This window comes from Leucoraja erinacea, chromosome 3 (genome assembly GCF_028641065.1).
Source record: "Leucoraja erinacea ecotype New England chromosome 3, Leri_hhj_1, whole genome shotgun sequence".
In the NCBI taxonomy this organism is placed as follows: Eukaryota; Metazoa; Chordata; class Chondrichthyes; order Rajiformes; family Rajidae; genus Leucoraja; species Leucoraja erinaceus.
In genome coordinates, this window is record NC_073379.1 from 57,851,615 (window position 1) to 57,871,668 (window position 20,054).

General features: G+C 44.3%; 1 protein-coding gene across 2 annotated transcripts; it reads right to left on the reverse strand.

Moving 5' to 3' along the window:
* Positions 1-15,024: 15,024 nt before the first annotated feature.
* LOC129695638 (uncharacterized) lies at positions 15,025-19,851 on the reverse strand. Of its 2 annotated transcripts, none has more exons than XM_055632774.1 (2): positions 18,665-19,851; positions 15,025-17,860 (listed from the first exon to the last, which is right to left on the reverse strand). In XM_055632774.1, the coding sequence occupies exons 1-2, from the start codon at positions 19,033-19,035 to the stop codon at positions 17,314-17,316; spliced, it is 918 nt and encodes a 305-aa protein (XP_055488749.1). In that variant the 5' UTR covers positions 19,036-19,851; the 3' UTR covers positions 15,025-17,313. The 2 variants fall into 2 exon arrangements, with proteins under 2 accessions (XP_055488749.1, XP_055488748.1); XM_055632773.1 differs by having other exon boundaries at positions 15,027-17,860; positions 18,665-19,826.
* Between the last annotated feature and the right edge of the window lie 203 nt (positions 19,852-20,054).

Consider the following 20,054-nt stretch of genomic DNA (forward strand, 5'->3'; position numbering starts at 1 on the left):
CAGCTTGTCTATGTTCCTTTGAAAACCCTGCATCCTCATATCTAATATATTCATGGCCTTCATCAGTCAGAGTATTGAGTATAGATGTTGGGAGGTCATGTTGCAGTTGTATAAGAAGTTGGTGAGACCGCATTTAGAATATTGTGTTCAGTTCTGGGCATCATGTCATAGGAAAGATGTTATCAAGCTTGAAAGGGTGCAGAGAAGATTTACGAGGATGTTTGCTAGGGCTAGAGATTCTGAGCTATAAGGAGACAAATTCTGTGCAAACGGTGCCCATAGTACATAAAGGGGAAAAGGATAACCAGAGAGAGAGAGTGAGAGAGAGAGAGAGTGGGACCCCTCAGGAGTCAAAATGGTCAACTCTGTGTGGAGCCACAGGAGATGGCAAAGTTCTCAACATGTATTTCTCCTCTGTTTTTACTGTGGAGAAAGACGAAGACCGGGAAACTTGCGATAGTCACTGGAAGTCTCTTGAGAGCAGCATGTATTATGTTTGAAGAGGTGCTGAAGGTCCTGACACATATGAAAGTAAACAATCTCCTGGGCCTGATCAGATATCAGCCCCCAGACAAGCGGGTTGGTGACGCAACACTGTTGCAGCGGCCCCTACAGCCTGTCTGTCTTTTTTTTTTAATTTTTGTCTAATTAAATGTAGTTGTTGTGTTTTGTTTTGTTTAATACTGTTTTTAACTGTGTTTATGTGGGGGGCAGGGGGGGAGGGGGAAAGTTAAAAAAAATCTCTTCCCTGCACGGGAGACCCGACCTTTTTCCTGTCAGGTCTCCGTTGTCGTTGGGGCCTAGCACCGTGGAGCGGCCTCCAGCCGGAACAACCTGGGGGCTCCAGTCGCGGAGCCTGCGGACTTACCATCGTGGGGCTGGCCGGCCTCGGTGCGTGGGGAGCGGTGGTGGCTCGCTGCTGCGGCCCGACCCCGGGGCTCAGAAGCTCCATCTGCAGCCCTGTGGACTGGGACATCGGGAGCTCGCGGGTCCGGGTGAGAGACCGCTTTCCGGAGCTCCCGCAACGCAACTTCTCCAGCCCGTGTCGCGGGGTTGGAACGACCCGGAGTGGGGCCGTGCATCGCCCGGCGCGGCTTTAATGGCCGTGGAACATTTCAGCGCCCCAGCCGGGAGCTCCAACATTGTGGCTTTTGGGCCTGGAGCGGGGCCGTGCATCACCTGGCGCGGCCTAAAATGGTTGTGGGACTTACCATCGCCCGCCTGGGGCTTCAACATTGGGAGAAAAATGGAGCGCAGGGGAGAGACGAGACTTTGCCTTCCAGGAGGAGGTTCACTGTGATGGATGAATTGGTTGTGTGTCTAGTATGAATCGTTTTTTGTTTGTATGGCTGTAGAAACAGAGTTTCGTTTGAGCCTCACTGAGGTTCAAATGACAATAAATATTGTATTGTATTGGTGTATTATATATATCCATCGTTGTGGGAAAGTTGGGCTGAAGGACCCGTTTCCACGCTCTAATACTCTATGACTCTATTGTAAAAGCCTCTACTTACCAGAAGTCCCTTTATCTAAAAAACAGCTTCTGTCAATCTATTTTTAATTTCCTGTCTAATGCAATCAAGATTAGCCTTACCCCTATTTTGGATGTTAACGTAGACCAACCCTGACTTTTTATATAAGTACATTCAAACTAATAGAACTATGGTCACTGGTCACAACGTGGTCTCCCACTGAAACTTCATTCACTTGCCCTGCCTCATTTCCCGATGGAAAATTTAGTGTTGCTCCCTCTCTAGTAGGCCCATCTACATATTGCCTAAGAAACTTTCCTGCACATACCTAACACATTTGTCCCATCCTTAAGACTATGGCAGTCCCTGTCAATAGTATGAAAGTTAAAATAACCTCCTATTACAATCCTATTATTCTTATAGTTTAAAAAAAGCACAAAGTGCTGAAATAACTTAGCAGGTCAGGTAGCATCACTGAAGAACATGGATAGGTGAGATCTTGGGTTGAGACCCTTCTTCAGACTGACCGTAGGGGCATGGAGAGGGGAAGAAGACTGGAAGAGAGGAGGGGCAGGACAAAGCTTGGCAGATAATAGGCTGATAAAAGTGAGGAGGCTTTTTTGATCGGTTGATGTTTGGAGAGACGCCAGAGATGAAAGATTGAAAAGAGTGAGACTGAATTGAAGAGATGTAAATTGTAAAGCTAGAAGATGGAATGTGGGTGGAATGGAAGGGGGAGAGTAGAAACATGCCAGGTCAGGAACAGGGGAAGGGGGAGGGGAAGAAGGGAGGTATATGGTGGAAGAAGGAAGAGGGGAAGGATTATGTAGTTTCCTAAAATTGGAGAATTCAATGTCCATACCGTTGGGTTGTAAGTTACTCATATACAGTATTGTTCCTCTAGTTTGCACTGGTAATGGAGGAGACCGAGCTCAGAAAGGTCAGTGTGAGGATGCGAAGAGGAATTATAATGGTTAGTGACCGGGTGATCCAGCAACCTTGGTGGACCGCGTACAAGTGTTCGCCAAGTCTATGCTTGGTCTCACTGATATACAGGAGGCCACAATCAGGAACATCAGATGCAGCACGAGGTTAGCTGAGGTGCACCGTGAAGAACTGCTGGGGTCTCTTGATGGACCCTATAGTTATCTGTGATCTCCATAAATGTTTGATCCTCTGTATCCCGCTGACTATTACAGAGTTTATAATACAATCCCATTGAAGTAATCACCCCCTTCATATTTCTGAATTCCACCAATATTGCCTAAGTGGGCAATCTCCCAGTTACGTCCTCTCAAGCATTTATGGTAAACTGAAACAAATCCATAAAAATGGCAAAATCCCAAGATTCCCTGACTGTATTAGAAATATTTACGTCCTCAGCAGCAGAGATAATTAAATAATGATCTCAGGCAAGATAAACATTCACTGAAGCTTTAAAATCAGCAGGATATCTTAAACCAAGCTGTTGTATTTCATGGTAGTTTTCCTCATCATTTAAAATAAATTAGTAGACTGGTTCTCAAAGCATGTGAGGTATAGATACAGTGAAAATCTTGCTTGCAGCAGCATCACAGACTTAGATAAACACACAAAACCCTAACTTGTACAAAAATGATCCATAAATTGCACATGAATTCTACCAAAAAGGAACTGTACAAATCCACCCTTGCATCCTTACCACCAGAAATTCCAGCAGTCTACATATTATTTACCCCCTCCCTTTTGTCCCTCAATAAGCTCATCGACGTTGATGAAATACAGCCTTACACTATAATTAGCAATGTTTGTCATGTCTATGTGTATTCAAGTTATTTGCTCAACATCCAGTCTTGGAAGGGCTACGGTTTGCTCCAGATAATCTTGAGGAAGAACATAGCCATTGTGGTTGCTGCAGAGCACCAATGTTGACATGGTCAAGGGTGTATTTATCCAATCTCTCTACCGCTGGAACCCAGGCAGATTTGTGCTCTAACATTGCACAGTATGGCGGAGTCAGTATCTGTAACATAACTAAAACACCACTTCATGAAATATACGCAAGATGTAGATGTTTGCTCTTCCTTCCATCCCTATGTTATGCTAGTACCAGATATTGATATTATGATTCTTTTACTTTGCCTGATTGGAGGGAAGGATGAAACCTACAATTTCCTGTGTAGTTTATATCCCATAACTTTGAAATTGCAACGTAATCAGAATTCTCATTGCAAGACTTAAACCAGTTAATAAATAAAATATTTTATTTTATATGGAAGCCATTCAACCCACTGGTTTCTTACCTGTTTCCAGGGAGCAACCCCATTCCCATGACCTCTTTCTTATTTCCTTTCACCTCTGCAACTTGCACATTCATTCCTCCGTGATTCTTTTTGCCACATACCTGCACTAATTTATCTGCAAACACTTTATGTGATGCCGGAGGGGAGGAGACCACTCCATGATACCCATATGGTCAAGGAGAGAACATGCCAACTCTGCATAGCATGTGAGCACAGGATCGAACCTAGGCTCCCAGAGCTATGAGGCAGCAGCACTATCTGCTGTGTCACTCTACTTCCTTAGAAGACTTAGGAAATGCGCCGTAGAAAGTTTTTATTGGGATGCAACACAGCATGGTTTGGGAACAGCTCCATCCAAGGCTGCAAGAAATCACAGGGAATTGTGGACGCAGCCCTGACCATCGCACAAATGAACCTCCCTTTACACTTACCGCAGCCTTGGTAAGGCCACCAGCATAATCAAGGACGAGTCTCACCCCGGATTTTCCCCTTTCACCCCTCTCCCATCAGGCAAACGGTACAGAAGTGTGAAAATGCTTCAGGGAATCCCTAGATTCAGGGACAGTTTCATCTCAACTGTTATCAGACAAATGAATCACCCTATCACCAACTAGAGAGTGGTCCTGAGCTACCATCTACCTCGTTGGAGACACTTGGACTATCTTTCATTTAACTTTTCAGGACTTTATCTTGCACCAAACATTATTCCCTTTATCCTGTATCTGTATGGTGTGGGTGGCTTGATTGTAATCATGTATAGTCTTTCCCCTGACTGGATAGCACGCAACAAAAAAGCTTTTCTCTGTACCTCGGTATACGTGACAATAAACTAAACTCAACTAAACTACTGCTTTTGTATTTTTTAGCTGCCTCATTGACTCACCAATGTCCATTGCAAAAATAATATTATACCACTTAAAGAAGCTTCTCAAATGGTATTCCCCTTAACTGAATGTTTTAATATTTTTATAATGACTGGCAAAATTTTTATAATTCACTGGCAAAATTTTTATAATTTTATAATTACAATCAAGCCACCCACACCATACAGATACAGGATAAAGGGAATAACGTTTGGTGCAAGATAAAGTCCTGAAAAGTTCAATGAAAGATAGTCCAAGTATTTCTTGGAATCTATCAGTTCCATTTTAGATATGGCAATGCCATTCACAATACTTCCTCAAACCTACCAGCCTGCACAGTTAATATTTAACTTTCCCCTTTCGTTCGTGGAGTACACCTGGTTTTTCAGATGTTCAATCCAGTTTTTACAAGCCGAGGCCTTTGGAAGCGGAATAAAGTTTCCGCAATTTTTAATCAGGCAAAGAACCTGCATTAGTTGTATTAGTCTAACCTTTTTATTTCTCACACAAACCACTCCTTGTCTGATCTTCTCTGACTGATTAGGACCATTCAACCACAGCCACATCAATTCCATTGAACTGACTGAAGAAAATTATAATTTACAGAAAACTCTGTGTAGGTATTTATTGAATTGTTCTACTAACTCTGCAACTTCCTTTAGCTGGTTCTTTACCCGATTCTGCCACAGTTTTACCCTTTACTTTCATGTCTTATTTAATTATTTACCCCATTGTTTCCATATATTTAAGGTTGGAAGTTCTAATTTGCATAAAGTTGTAGAAAGCTGACTTTCCTTGGTTTAGTAGTCCACCATCTTATGTTGCAGCCTGTGGAATGTTATCAGAATCTTCAGTTACTATTCATTAAACCTGTTTGAGCCTCAGCTCTTTGCTCCCCTGCCTCATTCTCATCTCTCCTATCACCAATGTGGACAAAGAAGTTACCCATTACCCCACTCTTTAACTTAACCTGTCTTTTCACTGGCATATGCCGAGCATCTTCAATTTTGTTGCAGATTTATTTCCTACTTTTACTTTTGCCTCCCTGGAACTTTTCAACGTGATCTCAGAATGAGAAATTTGCAGTCAAGGCCATTCCAACATTTATTAGGCAGGGAAGTTTAGAATCTGTGCAGCTTGCTTGTTTGATGTTTGAACTTGAATTGGCTGTTTTAGGTTTTAGGTGTGATTGGTTTGTGAGAGGCTGATTCTCTCTGTTCTTTCTTTGTTGTTTGATAACCCAGATCTTGAACCCCAGCGCAATTATTTTGTAAATGGTGTTTGACAGTATGGGAGTGGTTACTGTAGTAAAATTGAGGAGGATCAGATGCCAGTCTATTTTTGTAGCATTATCCAGTTCTGTAATATGTGCTCAATGTGGGAGCATCACGGGAAGTTAATGTTCTGTTTTGAGGACTTGCCTCTGTGGAGATACCTAAAGCCCCTGTCCCACTTTCACGACCTAGAGACAGGAAACATGTTCCCGATGTTGGGTGAGTCCAGAACCAGGGGCCACAGTTTAAGAATAAGGAGTAAGCCATTTAGAACGGAGACGAGGAAACACTTTTTCTCACAGAGAGTGGTGAGTCTGTGGAAATCTCTGCCTCAGAGGGCGATGGAGGCAGGTTCTCTGGATGCTTTCAAGAGAGAGCTAGATAGGGCTCTTAAAAATAGCGGAGTTAGGGGATATGGGGAGAAGGCAGGAACGGAGTACTGATTGGGGATGATCAGCCATGATCACATTGAATGGCGGTGCTGTCTCGAAGGGCCAAATGGCCTACTCCTGCACCTATTGTCTATTGTCTAATTGGCGACCTCTGCCGAGTTTTCCCTTGACATACTCACAGCATGGTCACCACTAGGTCGTAGGAGTTCGTAGGAGGTCTTCGTAGGGGTCGTAGGAGCAGGTCTTCGCGTACTCGAGGCCTCAAGTAGGTCGCGGCATTTTTCCCATCCTGGTAAAAAATGGTCCCGATTAAAAAAAGGTTGGCATGGAACAAATTAATACTTTTTACTCGTAGGCAGGTCGTAGGTAGGTCGTGATGGTAGTCACATGTAGTCCTAGATAGTCGTAGGTATTCGTAGGTGGTCGGTGACTGGCCCGAGAAAAACAATGCAAACATGACATCATTTTATTATGTGATCATTTCCACTCATAGCTAGTCGTAGTTGGTCTTAGGTGTGGAAGACTGAGGTCGAGAGGGGTCGCAGGAGGTTGTAGACATAGTCGTGGAAGGTCGTAGGAGGTCGTAGGTTACCGTGACCTTGATTTTTCTTTTTAGGCGGTTTAAGGTCATCAGAGGTCGCGAATTAGGTCGTGAAAGTGGGACAGGGGGTTAATCCTGTGGAATCCTTACCAAGTCCTTCCACATACAGCATGACTGCAATCTTTCCACTGCATCATTCTGATGATGGGTCGCAGATCTGAAACATTTTCCTTTTTTTAATCTTCTATTTGCCTTTCCACCGATGCTGCCTGACCTGCTAAGTGTTTCCAGCATTTTTTATTTTCTTTCCTATTTCTAGACTTTGCACTTTTTGATTTTCTATACACTCTCTCATTTAGCAGAAAGAAAGGTGATCTTTTGAAACATACAAAATTCTTGTGGTTGCACAGTTAATGTCATGTTATGTACATTACTGTAGTTGCCAGGGAGTGGGATTGTTGTGCCGTCCTGACAATTCCTGATATCCTAGGACTGGAATCAGTGGAATGTGCGTGCTTTTACAACAGGGGGTTCTTTCTACAGCACCCACAATGGAAGAGAAACTACATTCAACAAAAACACACTTCTTTCACAAAACTCACTATTTCTGCTGATTTTACATTGATTTAGTGTTACATTATGGATGCAAATTGCAAGGGATACCATCGGTCCTGAATTACAGTTCAGTTTTACATCAGGTGATGCCCCTTGTGGAAGGGCCTGGTGTATCGAAGGCTGCACATAATTTGTACTTCCCAAATGTCTCTTGCTGCTGAGTATTGACTGGGGATGAATTTCTAGTCCGGCAGTTGTAGGCTTGATGAGCTACTAAAGAAATTATTTACCAGAGAAAGGAGATTGGAGTTATTACAAAATATCACTGCGTTTCCAACATGACTACTATCAAATAAACTTGTCATGACCTCAAAGAATACAGACATTATTTTGCCTATTGATACTCTATGTGAATTTATATAATGCTTTGAGATTATTTTACCACGCTATAATATGATCTAAAATCATCAGAATGAATTTTAAAAAGCCATAGCAATTAAAGAACTCATTGCGTTAGAGGAAAAATGATTACAATGTAGCGGCGACTGCTAACGCACGCAGATATCGTACCCGGCGTTCGGAAGCCGCGGTCACGTGACTCGGGAGGGGCTGCTTGTTTCGCACAGCTTTTCACTTGCGCGCGTTAGTTCAGCACTGACCACCGTTGTGGGCAGACGTGTCTGGAGAACCTGTGGACTGGATATCGAACTTTTGAATAAAGATCTGTTGAAAACTCCAGTAGTCGTTTCTCTGACCACTAAAACAAAATAATATTTTGAAAGCAAACCTTGCACTTCCACTGAACATTGGGAACTGTAAATTAATGGCACTGGTAAAACCTTTATACTAATCATAATGGCATCAACACGCCATGACTTGTAGGCCACTGATTGTTTTAAACATGTCACAACTTGGTATGAAGTAGAGCATTAGTAATATTATTTATCTCCTTGGTATCCGATGTAACAGCACTATTGAAACTGCATCGTATTAAGATTCACTTGCCTTGACATTTAATCACATAATGCTACATGTGCTAATCTGTTTGCAATTTAGTTCGTAAAAGTCAATCACAACATTATATTGTCAAATTGAAGCATGTGCGTCAGTGTGTACTCCAGGCTTACATTGTAGACAGCTGATGCCAAATGTTGCTGTGTCGATTCAACTTAAGCACAATACAAGCCATGCAGAGGAAACCTTATCCTATCAACAGTAGGAACCCATACCAGTTAAAGGAAGCCTTAAGGGTTCATCGGTTAGTGATTATGAGGTCAGGTCAATGGAAAGAATTATGTTCGTACAATCTTTTTTTGCACAATATTTTAGAAACGTGCTGACGCTTACCCCTTCTGTTCCAGACTAGATATTTGTTCTTGTCATACTGGGCCTTTAGCATTATTAAAAATGAGGGCTATGGTGAAGAAGCCCCCTGTTCCCATGGACTGGTCTTTCACAACATCAGATCTACATTTCTCTGATGAAGGACCAGTGTGTTTGGTAGGACTAGTTCTCTAAAACGGTAGTCAACAGTTCAGGCTGTATGCACAGGTCATTAATGGCTCAGGAACCACAGTCTGTTCTTGGGCAGCTACCAAACCAGATCAAAGGTAGTTTCATGAAGGACACAGCTGTCCCCTAAATCCCTAGCTCCCAAGGCTAGGCAGAGTTTTCATGTGCGTAGCTGAACATTTTTATTATGGGAAAAATGGAGGAACCCACCGTTTTATGGAGACAGTGATCGAGGCCCTAAAGTACAGGCCCAGTTGCCTACTGCACTCACACTTTACACTTCAGAGAGAGACATCTACCTTACTGTTGTCTGCTACATCCTCCACAGCCCAGTCATGATGAGGCACAGCGCTTGCCCACAGCGTAACACTTGAAGGCAATGATCTGGGCCTGTACTCACTGGAGTTTGCAAGGATGAGGGGGTATTTCATAGAAACTTGTCATATAATGAAAGGCCTGGGTAGAGTGGGTGTGGTAAGGATATTTCCACTAATGGGAGAGTCTAGGAGCCTCAGACTAAGAGGACATACATGCATAAGAATCAGGAAGCTATCTTGTATGACTTTGGTGAGGCTGGATTTGGAGTATTGTGTGCAGTTCTGGTCACCCCATTATAGGAAGTGTATGACAACTTTGGAGAGAATGCGATAGAGGTTTACTAGAAGGTCCACAAAAATGCTGGAGAAACTCAGTAGGTGCAGCAGTATCTATGGAGCGAAGGAGATAGGCAACGTTTCGGGCTTTGTCAGTCTGAAGAAGGATTTTGGACCGAAACATTGCCTATCTCCTTCGCTCCATAGATGTTGCTGCACCCGCTGAGTTTCTCCAGCATTTTTGTGTACCTTCGATTTTCCAGCATCTGCAGTTCCTTCTTAAACACAGAGTCCTGTTAAACTAGAATCCTGCTTGTGTTAGAGAGTATTAGCTACAAGTACAAACCTGGGTTGTTTTCTCTGGAGCTTTGAAGGCTGAGGGGAGATTTGATAGAAATATATAAAATTACGAGAGGTATAGACATGGTAGACAGTCAGAACTAATTTCCTCGGTTGGAAATGTTAAATCTAGTGGTCATAGGTTTCTTCTTCTTCTTCTTCTTTTGTGTGGCGTGCACAGCCTAAAGTTGTAGGACAACTTGTTCCATTTGATCTTCCGTTTGTGCACGTCGAGTTGATTGCATTAGTCGAAACAGGGCGCACCACGTGAAGGTTGCAATCTTCCACCCCTGTCATAGGTTTAAGGTGAGATGAAGAAAATTTAAAGGGGATGTGTAGGGCAAGTGTTTTAACAGTGAATGGTGGGTACTTGAAATGTGCTGCCAGGAGTGGTGGTGGAGACAGATACGACAGTGGCGTTTTTGTAGCTTTTATATAGGCACGTGGATATGCAAGGAATGGAAGGACATAGATCACATGCAGACAGAAGATATTAGTTTAATTTGGCATCATGTTCGGCACAGACATTGGGGACGGGAAGGATGTTCTTGTGCTGTACTGTTCGATGTTCTATGTTCTATGATAGCCATGTTACCTGTGGATCTAATTCATCAGTGTCACAGAGAATAGCACGCAACACAATTTGGATGATATTTGCATAAGGGAAGATATTGCTGTATTTGTGAGACAATGAACACCTACAAGATTCGACTCTCTAATCACTTCCCTTAACCATCAATGCTAATATAGTTAATTACTGACTCCATTAATATCTCGAGACCGTCATTAATCAGAACTTGAAGAAAGCGGAAGGTAATTCTGCTTCAAGAAATTCAAAGCACGATTTCACAAAGCCTTTCCATCATTTGCAAGGCCCAGATCAGGCCTGGGTAGGTCTGTTCATCATTTGTTTGTCTGGCTGCAACCTCCAACATAATGAAGAAGCTGATCATCCAGGAAAATCGAGTCTGTTTAATTGGGATCCTCAATAAGCACAGTGAAAGTTCAATGATGTTCACCATTGCATTGTGACTGCAGAAGGCACAGTGCACACACAGCAGCACTAACAACACAGGACTCTGTCACTTAGAACGCCACGGGTAGGATTAAGGTGGGTTTATTAATTCACTCATAGGATGTGGATCGTACTGGCAAGGCCAGCATTCATTCTTTGCTCTCAAGTGGCCCATAAACTGGAAGGCTTGCTAAACTATTTCAGAGGGCAGTACAGCATCAAGCAATTGGAAGTTCTGGAGACACATATAGGCAGACAGAGAAAGGGAGGTAGATTTCATACCCTGAAAAACATTAGTCAACCAGATTAGCTTATGAAAATCTGACAAGTTTGCAATTATGGAAAACTGATTTTAATTCAGATTTAATTTCATTACTTGAATTCCTGCGGCCTAACCATGTTTATCCTAGAATGTTATGGGAATTAAGGAGGAGATGGCTGGAGCCTAGGCATAAATGTTTGTATCTTTGACAGTCACCGGTGAGGAACCGGAAGACTGGAGGATGATAATACTGTGTGATTATTGAAGAAAGGCAGCAGGGATCAGCAAAGGAGCTACAAATCAGCGAGCATTACATCAGTCAGTGGCTGGAAAGTTATTGGACGGGATTCTGAGAGAAAGATTTTTATGCATTTGGTGAGAGAAGGACTAGTAGTCATCATCGGTTTGTGTGTGGTAAATCATGTCTCACAAATGTGGCTGAGTGTTTTGAGGAGGTGAACAAGATTGACAAGGGATGAACAGAAGACTTTGTCTACATGGACTTTAACAAGGCCTTAGATGAGGTCCCAGATGGTAGGCTGGTCTAAGAAGGTCATAACAGATGGAATTCAGGGTGAGTTTGGTGACAGGAGACAGGGGGATATAATTTTTGAGTTGGGGGATGAGCAAAAACAAAAAATAATAATTTTGCCACCCTCCCACATCCTTCCCCCGCTCGGTCATTCCGCTCCCTCACTGGGTACCCCCGAGGTGGAAGATCAGTGATCGCTCAGCCCCCCCCCCCCCCCCCCCCCACTTTCAAAAACGTTCCGCGGCCCCTGATATTCATAATTGAAATGCAAATGGGTATTAATGAATGGATGGGTATGTTGATGGGTTAGAATGTAAATTTGCTGATAACTGCAAACATTTGTGGCATGGTGAACAGTGAAAAAGGGGTGCTTGGGGTTGCTACGGGATCTAGCACAACTGATAAAATGGTCAAGGGGTTAGGGGATGGAATTTAACTCATCCAAGTGTGAAATGATGCAAGGAAGGACATAAGATTGAATGACAGTGCCCTGGGGAGTGTTGCTAAACAGTGAAACCTTGGGGTACAAATACACAGTTCCCCGAAGGTAGCAACACATGCAAATAAAATGGTTAAATAATCATACTACATGCTTGCCTTGGCACTGAACATAAATGTTGGGATGTAACGGTGCAGTTGTACAAAATGTTGGTCAGACTGCACTTGGAGTATTATGAAATTATGAGCTAGAAACGGTACAGTAAAGATTCACAAGGATACTACCTGGATTGGAGGGCTTGTGTTATCTGGAGAGATTGGATAGGTTGGGTCTGATTTCCCTCGAGTTAAGGAAGCTGAGAGGTGGCATGAAAGGTATATGAGATTATAAAAGCCATAGATAGGGTAGATAGTCAGTGTCTGTTTCCCCTGGTAGAGGTGTCTAAAACTATAGGGTGGAGGTTGAAGATGAGAGGAAGGAAGATTAAAGGGGTTCAGAGAGGAAATGTTTAAACACTAGCAGATGGTATCTAGAAATAGCTGCCAGAGGAGAAGGTGGAGACAGAAACAGTTACATTTAAGAAGCACCTGTACAGGTATTTGAATGGACAGGGCATAAACATAGATGGAATTAATGCTGTTAAGTGGGATTGCTATAGATAGGCATGATGGTTGGCAGAGACATGGTATGTCAATGTGCCCATTTCTATTGCATGATGACCTGAATATCTGATGACCATTTCATTGAATATTTACGCTCTGTCCGCCAAGGCCTACTGGAGCACCTGAAGCTTCTGGCTGCTAAACATTTTAAGTCCCCTTCCTTCCCATTCCCATATTAATCTTTCTAATCTTGACCCTTTCCAATTCCACACACAAACTGGGGGAAGAGCACCTCATATTCTGCCTGGGTACCTTACAACCTAATGGAATGAACATTGAATTCTTCAGGTTCAAATAACCAACCCCCCCCCCCCCCCCCCCCCCCCCCCCCCCCACCGCACTCTCTTTCCCCTGCTCCTCGCACCCCGGTTGCCTCCATCTCACCCACCAACTCCCACCACCCCAGTCACCCTGCTCCTTCCCCACCCCAACCCATACACCCATCTCCCATCCCCGAGGCCCTTATTTCTCTTTATATTCCTTCTTTCCCCTCCCCTTGTCCCCTTCAACCTATATCCTGCCCTCGGATTTACAGTTCACTCCCCCTCTTCTCTCCTCATCTGATACCCTTTTGTCTCCTTTTCACCTCCAGCCATCATCTCTATCTCCACCCATCTGCCCATCACTCTCCCTCTCTTGTATCCACCTACCACTTGTCAGAAGAAGACACAAAAAGCTGGAGTAACTCAGCGGGGCAGGCAGCATTTCCAGAGAGAAGGAATGGGTGACATTTCGGAGTCTCGACCCAAACGCCACCCATTCCTTCTCTCCAGAGATGCTGCCTGTCCCGCTGAGTTACTCCAGCCTTTTGTGTCTATCTTCGGTATAAACCAGCATCTGCAGTTCCTTCTTACATATCACTTGCCATTGTGCCAACTCTTCCTCTCTTTTCCAGCTTTCTCCCTCCTACCCCATCAGCCCGAAGAAACATTGTCTGTCCTAGCCCTTCACTGATGCAGCTTAACTTGCTGAGTTCTTCCATCATTTTGTGTTTGACACATTTCTATGCTCTATAACTCGATGACTTGATAGCGTCCTCACCAACCACACTGGAATACACACTAATGCCTCCAGATCAACAGTGGAAAGGAAAACCGAGTTGACTCTTCTTTCTAATTATCGTTATTCTCTCACAGAATTTTCCTGACCTGCAGAATGCATCGGGCATTTCCTGTTTTTACTTTGGGTTTCCGACATCTTTTTCCAGTCCAATTATCCAGTCCCCTGGGTGCGAGTCTCATTGTTTAAACATTGTACTGTTGTACCACAGTTTGTTTCACAGACACGCGCCACCCTTCCGAAAATATTCCCACCAGTTTACCTTGGGTCAAATTCCTGGAATTTCCTACCCAACAGGTCAGGTTGCAGGAGAACCAAGGGTCTCCTCTCCTTCTCCTGAAGGACATTTGGGGCTAATCATTTAATTATGACCCACTGCTCATGCCCAACCACCATAGAAACATAGAAACATAGAAATTAGGTGCAGGAGTAGGCCATTCGGCCCTTCGAGCCTGCACCGCCATTCAATATGATCATGGCTGATCATCCCACTCAGTATCCTGTACCTGCCTTCTCTCCATACCCCCTGATCCCTTTAGCCACAAGGGCCACATCTAACTCCCTCTTAAATATAGCCAACAAACTGGCCTCAACTACCTTCTGTGGCAGAGAATTCCAGAGATTCACCACTCTCTGTGTGAAAAATGTTTTCCTCATCTCGGTCCTAAAAGATTTCCCCCTTATCCTTAAACTGTGACCCCTTGTCCTGGACTTCCCTAACATCGGGAACAATCTTCCTGCATCTAGCCTGTCCAATCCCTTAAGAATTTTGTAAGTTTCTATAAGATCCCCTCTCAATCTCCTAAATTCTAGAGAGTATAAACCAAGTCTATCCAGTCTTTCTTCATAAGACAGTCCTGACATCCCAGGAATCAGTCTGGTGAACCGTCTCTGCACTCCCTCTATGGCCATAATGTCCTTCCTCCAATTTGGAGACCAAAACTGTACGCAATACTCCAGGTGTGGTCTCACCAAGACCCTGTATAACTGCAGTAGAACCTCCCTGCTCCTATACTCAAATCCTTTTCCAATGAAAGCTAACATACCATTTGCTTTCTTTACTGCCTGCTGCACCTGCATGCCTACCTTCAATGACTGGTGTACCATGACACCCAGGTCTTGCTGCATCTCCCCCTTTCCCAATCTGCCACCATTTAGATAATAGTCTGCTTTCCCGTTTTTGCCACCAAAATGGATAACCTCACATTTATCCACATTATACTGCATATGCCAAACATTTGTCCCACTCACCCAGCCTATCCAAGTCACCTTGCAGTCTCCTAGCATCCTCCTCACAGCTAACACTGCCCCCCAGCTTAGTGTCATCCGCAAACTTGGAGATATTGCCTTCAATTCCCTCATCCAGATCATTAATATATATTGTAAATAGCTGGGGTCCCAGCACTGAGCCTTGCGGTACCCCACTAGTCACTGCCTGCCATTCTGAAAAGGACCCGTTTACTCCTACTCTTTGCTTCCTGTTTGCCAGCCAGTTCTCTATCCACATTAATACTGAACCCCCAATGCCGTGTGCTTTAAGTTTGTATACTAATCTCTTATGTGGGACCTTGTCAAAAGCCTTCTGGAAGTCCAGATACACCACATCCACTGGTTCTCCCCTATCCACACTACTAGTTACATCCTCGAAAAATTCTATAAGATACGTCAGACATGATTTACCTTTCGTAAATCCATGCTGACTTTGTCCAATGATTTCACCACTTTCCAAATGTGCTGCTATCCCATCTTTAATAACTGACTCTAGCAGTTTCCCCACTACCGACGTTAGACCAACTGGTCTGTAATTCCCCGTTTTCTCTCTCCCTCCCTTCTTAAAAAGTGGGGTTACGTTTGCTACCCGCCAATCCTCAGGAACTACTCCAGAATCTAAAGAGTTTTGAAAGATTATTACTAATGCATCCACTATTTCTGGAGCTACTTCCTTAAGTACTCTGGGATGCAGCCTATCTGGCCCTGGGGATTTATCGGCCTTTAATCCATTCAATTTACCCAACACTACTTCCCGGCTAACCTGGATTTCACTCAATTCCTCCAACTCCTTTGACCCGCGGTCCCCTGCTATTTCCGGCAAATTATTTATGTCTCCCTTAGTGAAGACGGAACCAAAGTAGTTATTCAATTGGTCCGCCATATCCTTGTTCCCCATGATCAACTCACCTGTTTCTGACTGCAAGGGACCTACATTTGTTTTAACTAATCTCTATCTTTTCACATTTCTATAAAAACTTTTGCAGTCAGTTTTTATGTTCCCTGCCAGTTTTCTTTCATAATCTATTTTTCCTTTCCTAATTAAGCCCTTCGTCCTCCTCTGTTGGTCTCTGAATTTGTCCCAGTCCTCCGGTATGCTACTTTTTCTGGCTAATTTGTACGCATCATCCTTCGCTTTGATACTATCCCTGATTTCCCTTGTTATCCTTGTACTACCTTCCCTGATTTATTCTTTTGCCAAACTGGGATGAACAATTTTTGTAGTTCATCCATGAAGTCTTTAAATGTCTTCCATTGCATATCCACCGTCAACCCTTTTAGAATTAATTGCCAGTCAATCTTGGCCAATTCACGTCTCATACCCTCAAAGTTACCTTTCTTTAAGTTCAGAGCCATTGTTTCTGAATTAACAATGTCACTCTCCATCCTAATGAAGAACTCAACCATATTATGGTCACTCTTGCCCAAGGGGGCACGTACAACAAGATTGCTAACTAACCCTTCCTCATTACTCAATACCCAGTCTAAAATAGCCTGCTCTCTCATTGGTTCCTCTACATGTTGATTTAGATAACTATCCTGCATACATTCCAAGAAATCCTCTTCCTCAGCACCCCTGCCAATTTGATTCACCCAATCTATATGTAGATTGAAGTCACCCATTATAACTGTTTTGCCTTTGTTGCACGCATTTCTAATTTCCTGTTTGATACCATCTCCAACTTCACTACTACTGTTAGGTGGCCTGTACACAACACCCACCAGCGTTTTCTGCCCCTTAGTGTTTCGCAGCTCTACCCATACCGATTCCACATCCTCCAAACTAATGTCCTTCCTTTCCATTGCATTAATCTCCTCTCTAATCAGTAACGCTACCCCACCTCCTTTTCCTTTCTCTCTATCCCTCCTGAATATTGAATATCCCTGGATGTTCAGCTCCCAGCCTTGGTCACCCTGGAGCCATGTCTCCGTGATCCCAACTATATCATAGTCATTAATAGCTATCTGCACATTCAACTCATCCACCTTATTACGAATGCTCCTTGCATTGAGACACAAAGCCTTCAGGCTTGTTTTTACAACACTCTTACCCATTATACAATTATGTTGAAAAGTGGCCCTTTTTGATTTTTGCCCTAGTTTTGTCTGCCTGCAACTTTTACTTTTCACCTTGCTACCTATTGCTTCTACCCTCATTTTACACCCCTCCGTCTCTACGCTCACACATTTAAGAAACCCTTTCCCTTTAACTCCATCCTCCACTATCCCATTCGACACCCCACCCCCCTTATTCAGTTTAATGCCACCCGTGTAGCAGTGGCAAACCTGCCTGCCAGAATGCTGGTCCCACACCTATTAAGATGCAATCCGTCCCTTTTGTACAGTTCCCCCTTACCCCAAAACAGATCCCAGTGATCTAAGAATCGAAATCCCTGCCCCATGCACCAGTTCCTCAGCCACACGTTCAGGTCCCGTATCTCCCTGTTCCTGCTCTCGCCAGCATGGGGAACTGGAAGCAAACCGGAGATAACAACCCTGGAGGTCCTGCTTTTCAACATTTTTCCGAGCTCTCTAAAGTCACGCTGCAGAATATTCATCCCCTTCTTTCCGACATCGTTTGTGCCGACATGCACTACCACTTCCGGATGTTCACCTTCGCCCTTGAGGATTTTCTGCACTCTGTCCGTGACATCCTGGATCCTGGCACCGGGAAGGCAGCACACCATCCTCGCATCCCGTCTGTTGCCGCAGAAACCCCTGTCCGTACCTCTCACGATGGAGTCTCCCACTACAATGGTCTTGCCTGCCTTAGGCCTTTTTGGTTTTGGCTCAACAGCCCTATTCATATAACCATATAACCATATAACAATTACAGCACGGAAACAGGCCATCTTGGCCCTACAAGTCCGTGCCGAACAAATTTTTTTCCTCTTAGTCCCACCTGCCTGCACTCATACCATAACCCTCCATTCCCTTCTCATCCATATGCCTATACAATTTATTTTTAAATGATACCAATGAACCTGCCTCCACCACTTCCACTGGAAGCTCATTCCACACCGCTACCACTCTCTGCGTAAAGAAGTTCCCCTCATATTACCCCTAAACTTCTGTCCCTTAATTCTGAAGTCATGTCCTCTTGTTTGAATCTTCCCTATTCTCAAAGGGAAAAGCTTGTCCACATCAATTCTGTCTATTCCTCTCATCATTTTAAAGACCTCTATCAGGTCCCCCCCTTAACCTTCTGCGCTCCAGAGAATAAAGACCTAACTTATTCAACCTATCTCTGTAACTTAGTTGTTGAAACCCAGGCAACATTCTAGTAAATCTCCTCTGTACTCTCTCTATTTTGTTGACATCCTTCCTATAATTGGGCGACCAAAATTGTACACCATACTCCAGATTTGGTCTCACCAATGCCTTGTACAATTTTAACATTCCATTCCAGCTTCTATACTCAATGCTCTGATTTATAAAGGCTAGCATACCAAAAGCTTTCTTCACCACCCTATCTATATGAGATTCCACCTTCAAGGAACTATGCACGGTTATACCCAGATCCCTCTGTTCAACTGTATTCTTCAATTCCCTACCATTTACCATGTACGTCCTATTTTGATTTGTCCTGCCAAGGTGTAGCACCTATTCGCATCGCAAGCCAGTCCGCCGCTCACGTCTTCTGTCCCAACAGCTTCTAAGCGGGTGAACCTGTTTACAAGAGGTACACCACCCGGGGACGTTGGCATTCCATGCTTCCCTCCCTTTCTCACTGTCTCCCACCTTCTCTCTTCCAGTACCTCAGGTGTAACAATCGTACTGTAGGACTTATCGAGGAACGACTCCGTTTCTCGTATGAACCGGAGGTCATCCACTTGCTTCTCCAGTTCCCCAACATGGCCCTTCAGGAGCTCCACCTGGATGCACTTTTCGCATTTGTAGCAGCCAGAGGCACCAGCGGTGTCCTTGACCTCCCACATACTGCAAGCATCGCACTGAATCAGCTTGCCTGGCATCTCCTTCTATCGTCTCTACCTCTCAAGCGTATTGCGTGGTCTCCTCTCCAAAGCCTCCTCGCCGAAGACTCAAACTTTACTCACAGGGCACTTCCCTCACTAGGCCACTCCTCACTGCCGCTCGCTAAGAGCCGTCTTGCTTAAATTGACTGATAAATTGCCTGATTTACCAATTTACAAAGCAAATTCCTCAGTTTTCAACTGTTTTCCCACACTGACTCACTTCTCTCCTCCCACTTGGGCTAGAGCCAATCAGTCGTATCTCTTGCTAATCTGCTGCTGCTGTTCCTCCCAAATCTACAGCAGATCTGAACCAAGAGGATATAAAACTATAGAGGAAACAACATCACCCATTGCACCACAGTTTCTATCTTATCTCCTCCCTGTGGCTGATCACATCTTCCTTTGCAGGGCCACAAGACGCGAACAGAAGATACAACCATATCTGCACTCAAGACATAATTGCAAAGAAAAAACACACATCAGATAATCTTTGTGTGCTGCTTGTCTTCCATGAGCCTTTGAGGGGTCCTACTGCTTCTACCCTAGGTGCTCAGCCTAACCAGGGCAAGGCTGCTCCCTTGTGTTGGAGGAGGCCGGGATGGCCCCAGAAGGCGACTGCATGGTCCTGCCATGAGCAGCAGTGGGCTGGATGGAGGTTGTCAACTGACGGTGTAGTGGTAGGGGTGGGATCCAGCTCCCGTGAGAGGGCAGCTGATGTATGTTGCACGGAGCTGCCATTGTTTCTCTCCCAGGGCAGCACTTGGTACCCAGTTGGGAGGAGACATTGCTGTAGCCTAATCCCCATTAAATACTGGCAAAATGGCAGCTGGATATGTGTGTATGCCAAAGGATCAGGCTCTGCACAGCGAGTGTCATAGAGTCATAGAGTGATCCAATGTGGAGACATGCTCTTTGGCCCAACTTGCCCACACAGACCAACATGTCCCACCTACACTAGTCCCACCTCCATGTGCGGAATCCCGGGGGGGACAGGGGAAGACTCGTCCCCTCCATGT